Source organism: Octodon degus, unplaced genomic scaffold, assembly GCF_000260255.1.
Source record: "Octodon degus isolate 3935 unplaced genomic scaffold, OctDeg1.0 scaffold00340, whole genome shotgun sequence".
In the NCBI taxonomy this organism is placed as follows: domain Eukaryota; kingdom Metazoa; phylum Chordata; class Mammalia; order Rodentia; family Octodontidae; genus Octodon; species Octodon degus.
This window is the reverse complement of record NW_004524916.1, coordinates 706,979-722,608: the sequence shown is the minus strand read 5'-3', so window position 1 is coordinate 722,608 and position 15,630 is coordinate 706,979. Positions and strand designations below refer to the sequence as shown.

At 34.1% G+C, this 15,630-nt stretch overlaps 1 protein-coding gene across 1 annotated transcript in view; it reads left to right on the top strand.

Annotated features, from left to right (window-relative positions):
- The window catches only part of Lrfn5 (leucine rich repeat and fibronectin type III domain containing 5), a 287,129-nt gene extending 278,467 nt beyond the window's left edge, over nt 1-8,662 (top strand). The window contains exons 5-6 of the mRNA XM_004647917.1: nt 1,370-1,413; nt 8,272-8,662. Of these exons, the coding sequence (XP_004647974.1) occupies nt 1,370-1,413; nt 8,272-8,289 (62 nt within the window). The 3' untranslated portion in view covers nt 8,290-8,662. The remainder of the gene's footprint in view (nt 1-1,369; nt 1,414-8,271) is intronic.
- The last annotated feature ends 6,968 nt before the right edge of the window (nt 8,663-15,630 follow it).

The following is a 15,630-nucleotide window of genomic DNA, read 5'->3' as shown; positions in this document are numbered from 1 at the left end:
CTCTATAATATTTATAATGATATTATTGTTAATATTTCTATTAGTTTTTGGTATTGTGGAATGAATCCAGGCCGTCTTCAGTGAATTACATCCCCAGTCCCTTTTTAAATTTTTATTTTGTGATAGGGTCTTGCTTACTTGTCCAGGTTAGGCCTAATTTATGGCCCTACCCAGCCCCCTAAATATAAACTGATTTTCTTGAAGTTTTGAGATAGTAGAGTTTCTCAACTCTGCAACCTAATTTCTTTCATCCTTTGCAAATTATTGATGGTAATGTTTATGAATTTAAAAATAAATTTATATGCACTTGGGGAAAACAAAACATGAAGGCCTTTTATTTAAAGTACCTTGGCTGATCTGAGTGAAATGGTGGTTCAAGTACTTGCATTGGGAAATGTTCACACATTGAGTCTTATCAAACATACATTCTATGACGATATCATGGTACTACTCCAGAATATGTTCAATAAATAATTGTTTTAGAATGTAACATGTGAAACACCATGTGGACTCTACATATCCAATTATTATTTTTTTTCTTTGTAATGTGAATGTCCTGTTATGGCTTCCATGAAAAATGTAATCTACAGAGGCCACTGTAGATGGATATGAATATTGTACTGAAGGTTTGTAAGCAAAACTAAATTGGTCCTCCTTTCCTCATGGTCATCTATGAACCTTTACAATGACTATACATACACCCTTAGACATGCACAGGTGTGTTTTTGTATCACCCCCACGTGTTGCTAGTAATTGCTTAAGCAGTTATTACATAAAGCAGCAGAATAGTGCCATTCAGGGTTATGTAATACTATGAAACATTTATAGCCAATTGGAATACGTATGAATACTGAAAGGCAGAATGTTTGCTCTTAAAGCATTACTATTGTGCATAAAAGTGGAAGCCTACTTCTCAAGACGTCCTATTATTTGGAGTCCGGATATTGAATAATGACAAATGCAGTAAATGATAATTTTATAATTTGCGTGGTGCTTATGGTAGAACATTCCCTCCTGTGCAATGTTTTTTTTTTCCTTGATACGTTTTCCCATATTAACCACATAGTTAAAATGTTTATACAGAAAAAAATGAACAGGAACCTGATTTTCTTGTTGAAATTTGGCATAAAATAATATACTATGTTGAGAATTATTCATATTGGTTACTAGAAAGTCTTTTAAATTTTGCTTTTATACATTTCTGTATGAGGAAATAGGCAAAATAAAAAAAATAATTTAATTACCCCACTAAGTGTTCATTTAAAAACTGTAGTTCAAACTTTAATAGGTGTCTTATTAAGATTACACCTAGAGGGACTTTAGGGTCTGTTTCTTTAGAAAAAATGGATTGTTCACATTTTATTCCCAGATTCTTTGCTGACTATTGTTGACCAGATTGTCCAGGAAACACAGGTGAGAATTTCATTACCTGCTACATACCTCAATATTTAAGTAGGTTAATTATTTCATACATAAATTTTCTTTATTTTGGTTTTGTGGATTGTTTAACTTGCTGAAACTTTGCATTAAAACTTACTTAGATTCCTCAACAGTCAGTCTGAAGTAATGTTGAGTTGAGTGAACTTCCAATAATCACTAAACTTAGAGTCCTCAGTAACAGAAAAGGTCCAATTCACAGTATAATAAATAAATGTAACACTACTCCTGCCATATATATCATTGGAGTCTCTTTTTTAATTATGTGCAATTCAATGCACACTGTTGCAAATATTTCCGAAGTTGAAGATAGTAAGTCGATGAGAATGTATTCACTCCTAACCTTGACCCCTGCAGTCCAGTGACGCCTGAGATGATACATTATGCCTCACTGAAAATGGACGAACAGAAGTGTGTCACTGTTATCTAAAATGAATGAAGCCACTTTAAAATGGAGCAAAAGACTACATATGAAATATTCATGGTATTTCTTTTGTCAGCAACCAATTACTCTTCTTGAGTGGTTCTTTTTGGAAGTTTCAAATGAGAATTTGATTCCTGCATTTTAATTGGATCAGAAAGTGTGTTTCCAGAGCGGAATGGCACTTCAGCAATCTGTTCAAACAGCTGGAAGCATCAGCCATTTGCTTGAGGTTTGATGCAGGGAAAGAAAAAACTGTGCTTTTACAAGTTCTAAAAAAGGCCATTGCTTGGTTTGTAGTAAAAAATAGTCTCTTTTAAACAAACATTTCCAAGAATTCTTAAGAAACCAATAACATGGTCAGTATTTCAGAGTCTTCCCCGGTGCATTCTGTCCCAATATCACACAAAATGTGTTCATGCATCATTTCTTTACTGGGTTTAATACCCTCCTCTTAGATTGCAGAAAGGAGCAGATGGCTCAGTTAAGGTAACACCAGCCCCATGTCTGGCACACGCTCTGTGTTCCATCGTGAGCGCTGAGCCGCACAGCATGAAAGAGGCTTGTGTCACCAGCACCCTCCTTTTCCCCCTTCCTCCACGGGAACCAATTTCTTTTCCCCTTTCCTTTATCTGTCCTTTCTCCTTTGCCTCGTTCTGTGCCCTGTCTACTTGTCCTCCTCCTGCTTCCACATCTGTCTCGGTTCTGGCCACTCTCCTTTTTTAAAAGATCATTTATTATGATGTAGGACAGCCCACTGAGCTGTAAATTAGGATGGCTTCAGAAAGGAATCAGGAAGCAGGTGAATCTTCGGTCAGAAAGTGCAGTTCACAGTGATGCTGAGTATAAGATTAACGTTTGGAAGAAAAATCGATGTCAGTGATTCCTGTTACATTGTCCCTATATGAATTTCAGTCATATTTACTGGGACACAATGTATATTAATGAGCTCATCCACTTACTTTACTATATTAGTAGAATTTGAAATTTAGAGAAAAATAAGCCTTTGCACTCTTGAGTGTCTGTCTATTATTAAAAATAGCTTAGTTATTTACAAACACAATAAATATGTAGCATTTTGGTAATAGCATCTATCCCAAGTAATTAGCATTAATTATTTAAAATTTAAATGTCCAGAAAAAGACAATAAATTTCAATCAATCATAATCTACTACCAACATATGAATTATTCACAGCTTAGAACCTAATCATCATTCCACTTTAAGTTCTTTTCTTACGTAGTATGTTCATGAATGAGTGTTTATAGTACATGAACCTAATGAATGTACAAAACTATATAGAATATTGTCTTTTTAAAAAACTTTATGCCAAGCCTTTTGTTTGTTTTAATAAAATGAATTACTAGCTAAAATTATAGAAATCTTTCATAATTTTCTAATTTTCTTTTCTTTCTCTAAACATTACAAAGAAAAGCAAATCCCCAGAAAAATGAACTGTAATACAACCTCGTGTTGATTACTCTCTTTAGCCAGCTTTCACCGCATTTCTGGTGTCAGGTCTGAGTTGCCACATGATACTCTTAATGCTCAGTAATAATTTGTGCTGCAGCAGACCTCACATTTCTACAGCCGTCAGCAAGACCAAGTGGCGACCTCCCTTCTGAAGAGATGGTGACTGATACGCCCCTTTCTTCTCATAGTCTTTTTGTTGTTGTTGTTGTTTGTATTTTAAGGAAGGGTCTACAGGGTGTTCAGGGTCTCGTTACTAGATCCGACTCCTAGGGATCTGCCTGTTTACAGCCTCCCAAGAGCTGGGATTATGGACATGTGCCACCACGCCCAGACTCAGTTGCCCTGAGGGTGGGGCTGGCAGGGCAGGCCCCTGTGCCTGCTTTAAGGAGTTTTAATCCGTTTAGCTATTTGGCTGACCCTGTCATAGTCTTTTTCATGGTCAGCGGGGCACTTTACTTTTGAGCCTTGTAGCTCAGGAGAGCTGGTAGTCTACAGCTTCTGAGCTCTGTATAGTCTGTAGCCCTCTAAATATATAGAACTAAAAAAAAAAAAAAAACAAAAAAAAAAAACAAAGCGATTTCATTTCCATTTCCCAAATATTTCCTTGGCTGATTGTCTTGTATGAAAATACAGTGAGTTTGAAATTTTTCAATATATCTTGCACACTGAAACAAAAACCATAAGATTTTAATCATACTAAGAGACCTCAAGAACAAGGGCTAGAGGAGTCCTTGATAAAAAAGGTGAGAATTATTCTCTTGGCAAATTGGCACATATAAGTTAACGCTGCTTTGGCAAGGATTTTAGACCATCATCATGAACCCAGGAAAATAATGGGAGTTAAAGTTCAAGGCAAAGATTAGAGTTTGCATTTAAACTGAAAAGAGGTGGGTTGGGGAGATGGCTCAGTGGAATATGCACTTCCCTGGCAAGCGCAAGGGCCTGAGTTCAATCCCCAGTTCCACAAAAATAAATAAATAAATAAACTAAAAGGAGGTTTTAGTAAAATTTCTTAAGAAATATTTACTGTGTTCAAACAAAAATATGTATGTATTATCCATGAGTGTGTTGATGTGTGTATGTGTGCATAAGAATTAAGACGTAGTTTATAATTAATTATGCTAGGCTTCAAATATTTCCTTAAAATAAATTTAACTTGCAATATTGCTGTTTAGTGTCAAGACATTGTTATTTTTATTTAATTAACTATTTTTTTGTATTTTTTTAGAGAAGGGTGTTCAGGGTCTCACTACTAGAAGCAGGCACTTTAATCTGCTGAACTACTTGGCTGGCCCAAGACATTTTTAAAATTTAGTCTTTGTTTCAGAATATCTGTTACAGCTATTCTAATCATGTAATGAGTGCAGTTATTTAAAGAAAATATTAGTTTTCTGATCAATACACTCTCAGTAAAGGTATAAATAAATTGCTATATTTTCACAACTAAAGAAACATATAGGTTTGTGGATGTTTATGAAAGAAGAACCAAATTGCAAAGCAAATCTTAATACATATTGTGAATATGGACGTTGAGGACACCTAACCAAAAAACCCTACCACTTCTAAGATATGAATCATTTTGACCACCACATTGATCACTGGAGGAGCTGGGGAGATGGCTCAGTAGAATAAGCACTTCCCTTGCAAGTGCAAGGGTCTGACTTCAATCCCCAGTTCCGCAAAAAAAATAAATAAATAAATAAATAAATAAATAAATAAATAAAAATAAATAAATTGATCACTGGACTAGAATTTTGGTGTCGGATCATTGGTTTGGTCACAAACAAGATACAGGAACACTAAAAAATATCATACACCATTACCCTCAGGCCCTGTGGACCAGACATGTAAGAAACATAAATAAAATGTGTGCCTATGCTTGTCCCAGCTCTTAGGCACTCTATAAATTACAAACATGGAAATTTTCACATTCTAGAACAAACCTTAATCTGTAACATTTCTTCCCTAGGGTTTTCAGATAAGGGCTGGTTACCTGTACATTAAATGTTTCCAGTTAAGCTCAATACAACCTATTTGCTTCTGCAGGAATTTCCCTTATGAAAATTAAATTAATTTAAATTTAATTAAACAGGGGCTAGGGAGATGGCTCAGTGGAATAAGTGCTTCCCTGGCAAGCTCAAGGGCCTGAGTTCAATCCCCGGTTCTGCAATAAATAAATAAATTAATTAATTAATCAATTAATTAAATTTAATTAAACAGTATTGTGCCCGCCATACCTCCGGGGTGCATTGAGATGGAAATTGAGACTGGGTGTGGTGGCTCTCCCCTATAATCCGAATGCTTGGGAGGCTAAAAACAGGAGGATCACTAGAGTCTGATCTGTGTAGTGAGACCCCGTAATCCCTGTACTAAATACATAAAAAAATTAAAGAGTATTAAGATAGGTGCACTCATAGAAAACATTTAGCTATTTTTTTAATAACTAAAGCATATTTTCACATTTTTGTTAGAACTTTATACCAAGTTAGGATAATGAAAATAAAAATCCTTAGTTTAAGCAGCAGCTTTTAAAAACCATCTTCTTTGTGTTGTGACATCCTAGCTACTCAAGATCAAAATCCTGAGAAGTTTTAATTACAAACAGAAGAAAACCAGTGATAAGGGTTTTCACACAGTGCCTTGAATGTCAGGTTATCTCGCTTCTCTAAAAGTCGGGGACACTTACATTACTTTTTAGTTTTCAGTTTGTTAAGAAATGCATTAGCCCGTAGATGTTTTCCTTGTTCTGATTTTGGTTTTAAATAAGGATCATTATTGAAATAGTCCAAATTTACCCCTAGGTGATTATTTTAAATTCTTATCATTATTATCATGAGTATCATTACTCTCATTTTTTCTTTGTGGTACAATCCTATTACTGTGTTCAATGTTTATGCTTATGGGGGACTGTTCTAAGGTTTTCTTATTGATAAGCAAGTTGAAATTGTATTTTGTGTATGCTGATTAGCATCAGTTTTTATTTGACTCTAAATTTTGCCATCATTTCAATAAACAATTAGCGTCAGGAAAGGTAAGTGTCCTTCATGATTTCCTTTTTTCTTTTTTAAAAAAATAGCTTTTTCTTAATCTACAATCATTAACGTTGCTAATAATGTTATTATTCAAGGTGAAGTTCAGGCAGAAACTCCACTTATGTTTCTATATCTGTTGTCTTCTGAAATTTCTAACGAGGGGAGTTTGTTATCCTGGGAAGAAGGATTACTACTTGGAAAATCATGCTATGTAAATTGACTTTAGTTTTTCTTTTCTTTAGTTTTACATTTAGTCATTAGCTTTACTGGAACATCTTGCAATTTGAAGTTTCTTATAATGTTCTTGTGGTACTGGGGAGTAAATACAGAATGTTGCACTGAGCTGTTTCTCCAGCCTGTTTTTAAGTATTATTATTGTTTTTAATTTCCTACAAGTTCTTATTAAATTCATAAATCACCTAGACTGGACTATAACTTGCAATCCTCCTGCCTCAATTTCCCTGACTGCTGGAATTACAAGAGTGTGCCAAGACACCTCGTTGTGATTTTATTTTAATGCCTACAAAAGAGGCTATGTTATTGAATATAGAAAACATATAAAAATTGTTATCCAGTTTCACTAACATAAACTATGCTATGAATCCAATAAAGAAGAATTTAGTTATATATATATATGATATTTTGAGAGGAATTTTACAATAATTTTGGTTATACATATCAGGTAAAGTAAAATAGTGATAATGTATATTTTGTCAGTTTCCAAGATAGTCATTTTGTTTTCTGAACAGGCTATACATTTGTCTCTTAGACATCTTGTTAGAGTAGGCACATCTCTTATTCTCAAAAATTGTCAGTGCCCAAGGTAATGTCACTTCTTTACGTTTTTCTTCACTAAGAGATCTCTACAGTATTTCACCCGCCTTTATCTCATAAAGTGATCAAAATAGTCTACTGTATTTTAATAAATTCTTGCATAGTGATCTGAATGCATCCTGTATAACTTTAGTTTAGAATTTTCAGAAAACTGGAAATTCATTATGAGAAAAATGTGGTTGTGGAATGTGAGTGACAACGTCTAAGTGGGACAAATGTAAACACTAAGTTATTTTTTAAAAGAAAGGAAAAAATACACTTGTTTCTATTTCAGGTATTTCTGGGACTAATTTTCTTTCTTCGTCAAGGATGGAATTTAAAGACATAACCTAAATCCATGAAGACTAAGCACCATATTGTGGGGGAAATGTACTCATAGTTTGACATTTTAACATCGTTGGTGTTGCTTTTGACTGTGAAGGTTAAGAAGTTTTCACATTTATTGTTTGCTCTGTGGGTAAAGCAAATTTAATTAAAGAATCTAAATAGTATTTTCCGTAACACTAACTGCATAATAAAATGTTATCATTCACAAGTCTCAGCACAGTTTAAAAAAAGATCATTTAGGTTTAAGAATTGTTGAGTAAATTTTATCTAGTAGTTTAATTTTTAATTTAATTTTTTAAAAAATGTGTTTATTAAAACATAAAAAAGTATCATTAAAAATAATGTATTGTGACACTTTGAGAATATATATATGGAAATTACAGCAAGGAAAAATGCCCTTCCACAATTTGGGTTTGACACATATAACTGTTACATAATACTCATAACTTCCTTTTAAAATTGTTTTATATATTCACTCTGTAAGGAAATTCATATAATATGTATGAATATATATATATATATATATATATATATATATATATATATATATATATATTTACATGATGCCAATGAGTATCTTGAATAGTGATGTTCATGTGCAGACACTGCTTGAGCCAGTGTCTTGTATTTTATGGTGGTAAGTTGCTGCCTGCCTACTAACAGTTCGTTAGCCTTTAGATTTCAAACACAATGATTTATTAGCTGTGTGTTTTCTCCCCCACCCTCTTTTCTTTTCCTTTCGTTTCAGAGGCTGGAGTTAATCTGAAGAGCACCACTTCTCTCTCTCCTGAAAAAAGTTGCCACTGATATTTTTACTGGATAAAATTAAACAGTGTTGCAGTTCACAAAGGCTAACGTTGAACTGTGTCCTACAAGAGCTGTCCAGAGGAGCCGACGTGGAACCCGAAGTTACCGTGGCCAGCAAAACTGGCTCCTTCAGACAATGGTTCATTCCCTTTGAAAACCAATTTTTTTTTCTTCTGGCCTACAAGTATTTTTTTTAAGAAGAAAATTAAAAAAAAATTACATTGGTATCAAGTTCTGTATCAATCCATCTTACATTGCCATCCATTACTTAACAGACTGTAGAATCTTGAATAATCTATATCACTTTAACAAATAAATGTTTTACTATGACAGAATTTGCACATTGTTTTATTTGTGGAAATGTCTATTGCCTCAAGTCTGAATGGAGTAATAAAAGTGCAATTGAATGCGGCACAAAATTCTGCAGGATCACAGATTGCTTTGGGATATTAGAATAGCATATTTAATCTGTGACAAGGTGAACCTGCCTCTGTGGAATAGCATACAGCCATTTAAACAAATTTGTATTAACTTCATGCCTCATGTAAGTAAAATACAAAACAAAACAAGCAAAAAGACAATGAATGCTGTCTCCTCATAGAATAACTTCAGAAAAGGACAAGATAGGTGTATTATACTTAATCCAAATTCATTATTTTTCTAGAGAACTAGGGTGAATATGACATTAATAATTTCAGGTCCTATGTGTCCTTTAAGTGTCCATTTCTCTAATTTTACAGAAATTCAGGATAAATAAAGAATAACAACCATCTGATTTAATGCCAAGTGATATGGAACTGAGATATCTTTGATGGCTAGTAAATACCAAGCCAGTCATAGGGAGGCAATAGAAAAGCTTAGCATTTTAGAGTGTGGTTTGGTTTGAAACAATTCTGTTATCCACTCCGTCTTACTTTTCTCTCATTGCTGGGACAAAAAAACTGACAACCAAAATTAAAGAAGAAAGGGTAATTTAGCTCATAATTCATGGAAGTTTCAGTCCCTCTTCAGCTGGATCCAATGCAGAATGGCACATGGAAGAGGGCAGCAGTTCATGGCAGAGGAAAAAAAAGCAAAATGCAAAAGGAGGAGCAGAAGATTATCTGCCCTGGGGCAGGTATAGCACTCACATCCCTAATCCCAGCATGCAATCATGAATCAATCACAAACTCTAGAAGCCTGCCCCGGTGACCTCAAGAGGCTTTAGAGGGACAACTAGACAATCTCACCAAGTTATCATAAATTTTGGCAGAAGAAGGCTGGTGAGATAGGTCAGTGGACTAAGCACCTGCTTAGGCAAGTGCAGGAACTGGGGTTCAATCCCCAGCACCACATGCCACACTAGCCCTGCCACTGGGGCAACGGAATTGGCCATCAAATCCAGGTGTGGTGGAGCACGCCTGTGATCACAGTACTGGGGAGGCTGAAAACAGGAGGATCATTATGATTTGGAGATGCATAGTGAGGCCCTGTACAAATACATAAATTTAATAATAATAACAACAATAATAATAATAATAATAATAATAATAATATTGGCAATCCACAGGAATTTATCACAGAACTTGACATAAAGTGTATTTAGCAAGTTTATTACCAACAGAATTCAGATTATCAAAAACTTAAAGATTCAACTTTATTTCTTGATGATGCTTATAGTGATTATTAAAAATATAATTAGATTAATTTTTGAATGATTTAAACTGAAAAATTCTCTTAATATTTTAAGTTAAACAGTTAGAAATTCTTAATCTAAAATTAACAACAGTGTAAGCTTTTGGGGGTTATAGAACGTCATCAATAGTCATGCTCAGAAGCTGGTAAACCTTGACCTTAAGCACAACAATAGCAAGGACAGCAACAAGAAGAATAGACATATACACACCCTCATAAAACGCAGGATTAAAACAGAAAGAAGAGTTTTGAGTAGCGATATTGAAGTTGGTTTGTGACCCTGGAAATCTATCTAGTTATCTGTGTCTGAGTAACACTTATGCCCTGAACAATCCATATTTCCAAATATAAGGATTTAATTGATTAAAGGGAGACCAGCGAAAGCTGAGCATTCCTTACACAATTCTCCTTGCATACAGATTAATTGCTAAAATGTATGTTGTCCCAAATAAAAATGGATTTTTTGGATCTTAGCACAATGTTACATTTTATGGCCTTTCTTGGGTAACTTACTAGCTTTCCTTTGAGGACGTGACCCTATTATATTTCCATTTTCCCCGCTTCCTCACTTCCTCGGGATGGAGTTTCATTTTCTTCAATGACAAAGCCTTGTCAGTGATAGCCCCATTTGTCATCTAATTTATTTTAAAATATTCGCGCATGTCTGTCCATAGAACAGAACTTTTAGTGTGTGAGACTGAAATCAAGCTTAGTCTTTAAGTCTTCACCTCTGAATCTCTTAGTACTCAATCTGAATCTTCCATTTTGCATCCATTCCACCTTAAATTCAATACTGGGCACTCATAATGTATGCATTATTTTTTTCAAAATGTCGCTGGTCAGGAAAAGGAAGCATCTATGATTCTAAGATGGTCAATAATCAATTATTTCAGTGAAATGATATATTTTGGGAAGTTAGCGAACCATAAGCAGATAGGTGTAGTTAAATGGGACTAGTGATCATCCACTAAAGCAAGTTCTATGTGAGAGTAACAAAATAATATTTTTAAGGTAAGTGGTACCTCATAATTTGAGATGAGCAGATAGGCATATCAGAATGATGCTGTGAAGGCCAAGAACTCTCAGCCAAAATATGAATGAATATAATTTGAAGACATTCATATTGTTTCCTGTTATCTTATACACTGGAAAAACGTGAAGTTAATTTAGCTGATTGAAAAGTATATTTAAGACCTATGCGTACTTATAATTGTACATACATAATACCTTCTTGTGTATTATAAAGCATATCAAGCTCACAGAGGAGAAATCCAAATAAAATGGAGTGCAAAATCCCAATAAATAGAACATGTTAAGTTCTAATTTAGATTGAAAGTTTAATTCATGTTTAGCAAATCTACAGTTACTATATTTAAAATCCATAATGACCTGCAGAACTGAGGATTGCTAATAAAATGCTGTTATTTGACAAAAATGACTTAAGGGCCGGCCAAATAGTTCAGCAGATTAAAACGCTTGCAAGCAGGCACAGGGGCTGGGGCTTCAATCTTGTCAGCCCTGCCCCCAGGGACACACTGAGAGGGCAATAGAGATTGGGCATGGTGGCACGCGCCTGTAATCCCAGCTCTGGGGAGGCTGTAAACAGGCAGATCACTCTGAGTCTGATCTAGTAGTGAGTCCCTGAACACCCTGTAGGCCCTTTCCTAAAATACCGGAAAAAAAAAAAAAAGACTTACATATAAAAATAAAACTTGAACCAGGGAAATAGTTTCAGTGACATAGGACCTAACTGCCAAGTGAAAGGTTGTGATTTCAATTTCTGGTACCAAACCAAATCAAATAAATCAAATAAAACTCAATTTTCATTATTCTTTTATTTAAAATCTAGTAATGCAGATTGTGCCTCATTTTGTCAATGAGGAATACCTCATTTGTATCATGGAATACCTCATATCATACACACAGAATGTTTTATGATAATTTTTATTTCTAAATATATTCCTAAACTCTGATTGCTTATTTTTACTTTATTTATCTGTGGAATGTATTCAACTTGTTTCCTTTTTATTTCTCCACATACTTATACTGACATTTCTTAAGTAGCTTATTAAATATTTCTGTGTGCATAGGTGTTTGTCAAGAGTATTAAATTATTTAGAAATACAATGAATACAAACTACATTATGTACAACCAAAGGAAAAATATCTCTGGAAATGAATGTTTTATTTAATATAACCTTGTAATATATACTGAAGTTATCGACACTAAATTTTTACAGTTTTTAAAAGTATTTTTACTACAATATGTATAATAAAATGCAACATCTGAACTTTTAAAAGTACGCATACAGGAGCATGAATACATTCATCGTGTGCAATGGTCACTGTTTCAAAAAAATTACAAGCAAATCTATGTTTAAAACTTTTTCATCACCTTAAAACAAACTTTACCTTTGTGATGATAATATTAATTTCTTCCCTCCCTCGACCTTGATACATTCACAACTTATTTTGCTATTAATCTGCTCATTCTACACATTTCATAAAATAGAATCATATTATACTTGTTCTTACTATATTTGTCACAAAATATTTAAGGTTATCCATGTTGAATCATATGACAGAATTTTATTTCTTTTTTATGGGTGAAAACCATTTCTTGGTTATGTAGACATATAGGTATATAGATATTCCTGTGTGTAAAACTTATTTTAATTATTCATCTTTGGATGGAAATGTGTTTTTTCACCAGAAACGTGTTGCAGTGAGCAAGTTAACTTGAATGCATGCTTTGAGTTTCAGTTTTTGGTTTTATAGGTTTAAATTTAGATACAGGATTGCTAGCTGATATGGTAATTTTAGTTTTGAGTTTTCAAAAAGTTTTTTAATGAAACACCCAGTGGATTTTCACCACAGGTATACCACTTTGCATTCCCTTAGTAAAGTATGAGAGTGTTAGGGTTCCATATCTTTAGTCTGTACTTTTTAAAAGTTTTATTTTTGTTCTTCACTGATCCAAGACAAAAGGCTGAGGAACAATTTTGCTTTTGTTCTGTTAGATATGCGATACAGTCAGGAATCACTTAATATGTTCTAAGAAATGCCATAGCAAGTGAGGTGTTGTAATAGCGTCATAATGTGTATGTACTCAAATTAAGAGAAAGATCTCAGTGAATGTCATCTGAAGGATCCATGATGTTATCTCCAGTATATCCTAAAATGATGTTATAGGGCACATGATAGCATTTCTTTTTATTTAATTTGTGGTTCCTCAATAACAATCTTGAGCATTAGTTCTTATTTGTATTGGACATTCATTTATTTGCATCTGTCTGGCCAATCAAAAGACATAAAGAGTTGCCCTGTGTTTTCCGTTTAGAGTTTATACTTTCATCTCTTATACTTGAGTGGTTGACTCACTTTAAGTACATTTTTGTATTCACTGTGTTGTAGAAGTCTAACTTTAGTTGTGATGGGGAAATCCCGGTGTTCTAGCATTAGATACTGAATATATTATTGTTTCCACATTTGTTCAACCAGATACCTTTGTTAAAAAAATAATTTGGTCAGAGATCTATGGGTTTACATCTGGAACTTCAACTGTGGTTCCCTCATTTATATATCCATCTCAGTAACAGTATTGTGATTATTGTATCTTTGTAAGTTTTCAAATCAGGAAGTGTGACCGCACCAATCAGTTTTGTTGCATATTATTTTGATCATTTAGAGTCTTGGCAGTCCACATTAATTTGAAGTTTACATTTTCCATTTCTCAAAAATATGTGAATTGAGATGTGGATATACTGAACCGAGCTTGTATATTGGCTTAAGGAATACTGATTTGTTTCCAATCCATGAACATATGACGCATTACCATTTCTGTCTGCTTTATTTTCTTTCAGATATGTTACCTTGGCTTTTTAGAAATACAGCTGATTTGATATATTGATTTTGCACCCTATAATTTCACTGACTTTGTTGACTAAGTCTAGGAGCTTTCTGGAGGGCTACTTGAGTGTTTTATGTGTCATACTTGGCCATCTCTGGGAGATACTTTGCTTCTCACTTTCCAATTCACATGTATTTATTTTTCCCTGATTTCGTTGACTCAAAACTCTGGTAGAATGCTAAATAGTAGTCCTGAAAATGAGCTTTCAGTTTTCTCACAGGTATTAGAGGAAAGCTTTCAATCTTTGCATACAAATGTGACTTAAGTTGTGAATTCTTCATAAATGAGCTTTATTACTATTATTGTTTAATATTTTATTTATTTATTTATTTATTTGGTACAGGTTCTCACTATGTAGCTCAGACTCATGGTGATCCTCCAGTCTCAGCCTCTCCAGCACTGGGATTACAAGTCTACACCATCACGGCAGGTTTCTGTGGCCTGCTTGGTGTGAAGTGACGCCATGTGGTACCAGAATCAAACCCAATTCCTTACACTTGCCAGGCAGGCACTTAATCCACCAAACTATCTTTCCAGCCCTGTGCTTTATTATTTTATGGAAATGCCATTTTTGTTACTATTTTCCTTGTATTACTATGAAGAAATTATAATATACTGTATCAGATGCTTTTTGGGTATCAATTGAGGTGACTTTAGTTTTTTCCTCTATTTTATCTCACTTAGGAACCCACAGATAAATTACATGTGTTCTTTGTACATAATTATTTCAGTGCTTTCTTGCATTTGTTCTGGTAGTATTTTTGCATATACATAATTTTTGGAGCATAGTTTCATTTCCTTGTGATACATTTATCTGGCTTTAGTATTTGGACAGTGCTTCCTCCTGCCCTTAGGGATGAAGCACTTCTTACGCTCTTGTTTTCTGCAAGAGACTGACAAGCAGTCATGTCAGTTCTCCTTTACTGGTTGGTGGAACTCATCAGTGAAGCCATTTGGTCCTGGAATTTCTTTGTCTGGAAGACTTGTGTATTGACTCAGTGGCTTTGTTGTTCTAACTTGGAAGAAATTTTCTATTTACTTTTGAACTACTTATGCATTTTATGTATTTCTAGGAATGTCTCATTGTCTTTCAGGTTAACTTGCTAATCTAAAGTTGGTCATAATATTTTTATCGTCATTTTTGTGTTTGCAATATTATGCCTCTCTTTTGTAATAATGGAGTATTGACATTTCCAGTCATTATTATCTTTTTTTTTTTTTTTTTTTTTTTCTTAGGGAAGGGTCTACAGGTGTTCAGGGTCTCACTATCATATCAGACTCATAGTGATTCACCTGTTTACATCCTTCCAAGAGCTGGGATTACAGGCCTATGTCACCACACCATCTCAATTACCTCCTCAGCACGCCCCGGGGGTGGTAATTTTTGACCTCTTAAGTGGCATTTTTGTTAATTCAGCATTTGTCTAGTTTAAGTAAATCTTTAACTGCTTTCCAGAGTTTTGACAAAATTGGGAATTTCTTCTTATTGTTCAGCGCTTCTATAGGAGACAACAAGGATGCTCTGCCATTTTGCTGATGTAGCTCAGGTTTTTGTTTCTGTTTTCCTTTTGGTGACTGTTCTGTTGATGGGAAGAAGCAACATGAAAATGATTATTCACAAAGTTTCAGATTAATCATGTTTTTTTTAATTTAATGAATTCAGTGTCCTAACTTTTAGATATAAATTTGTATTGTTAACTTCGCTTTATTCTAATA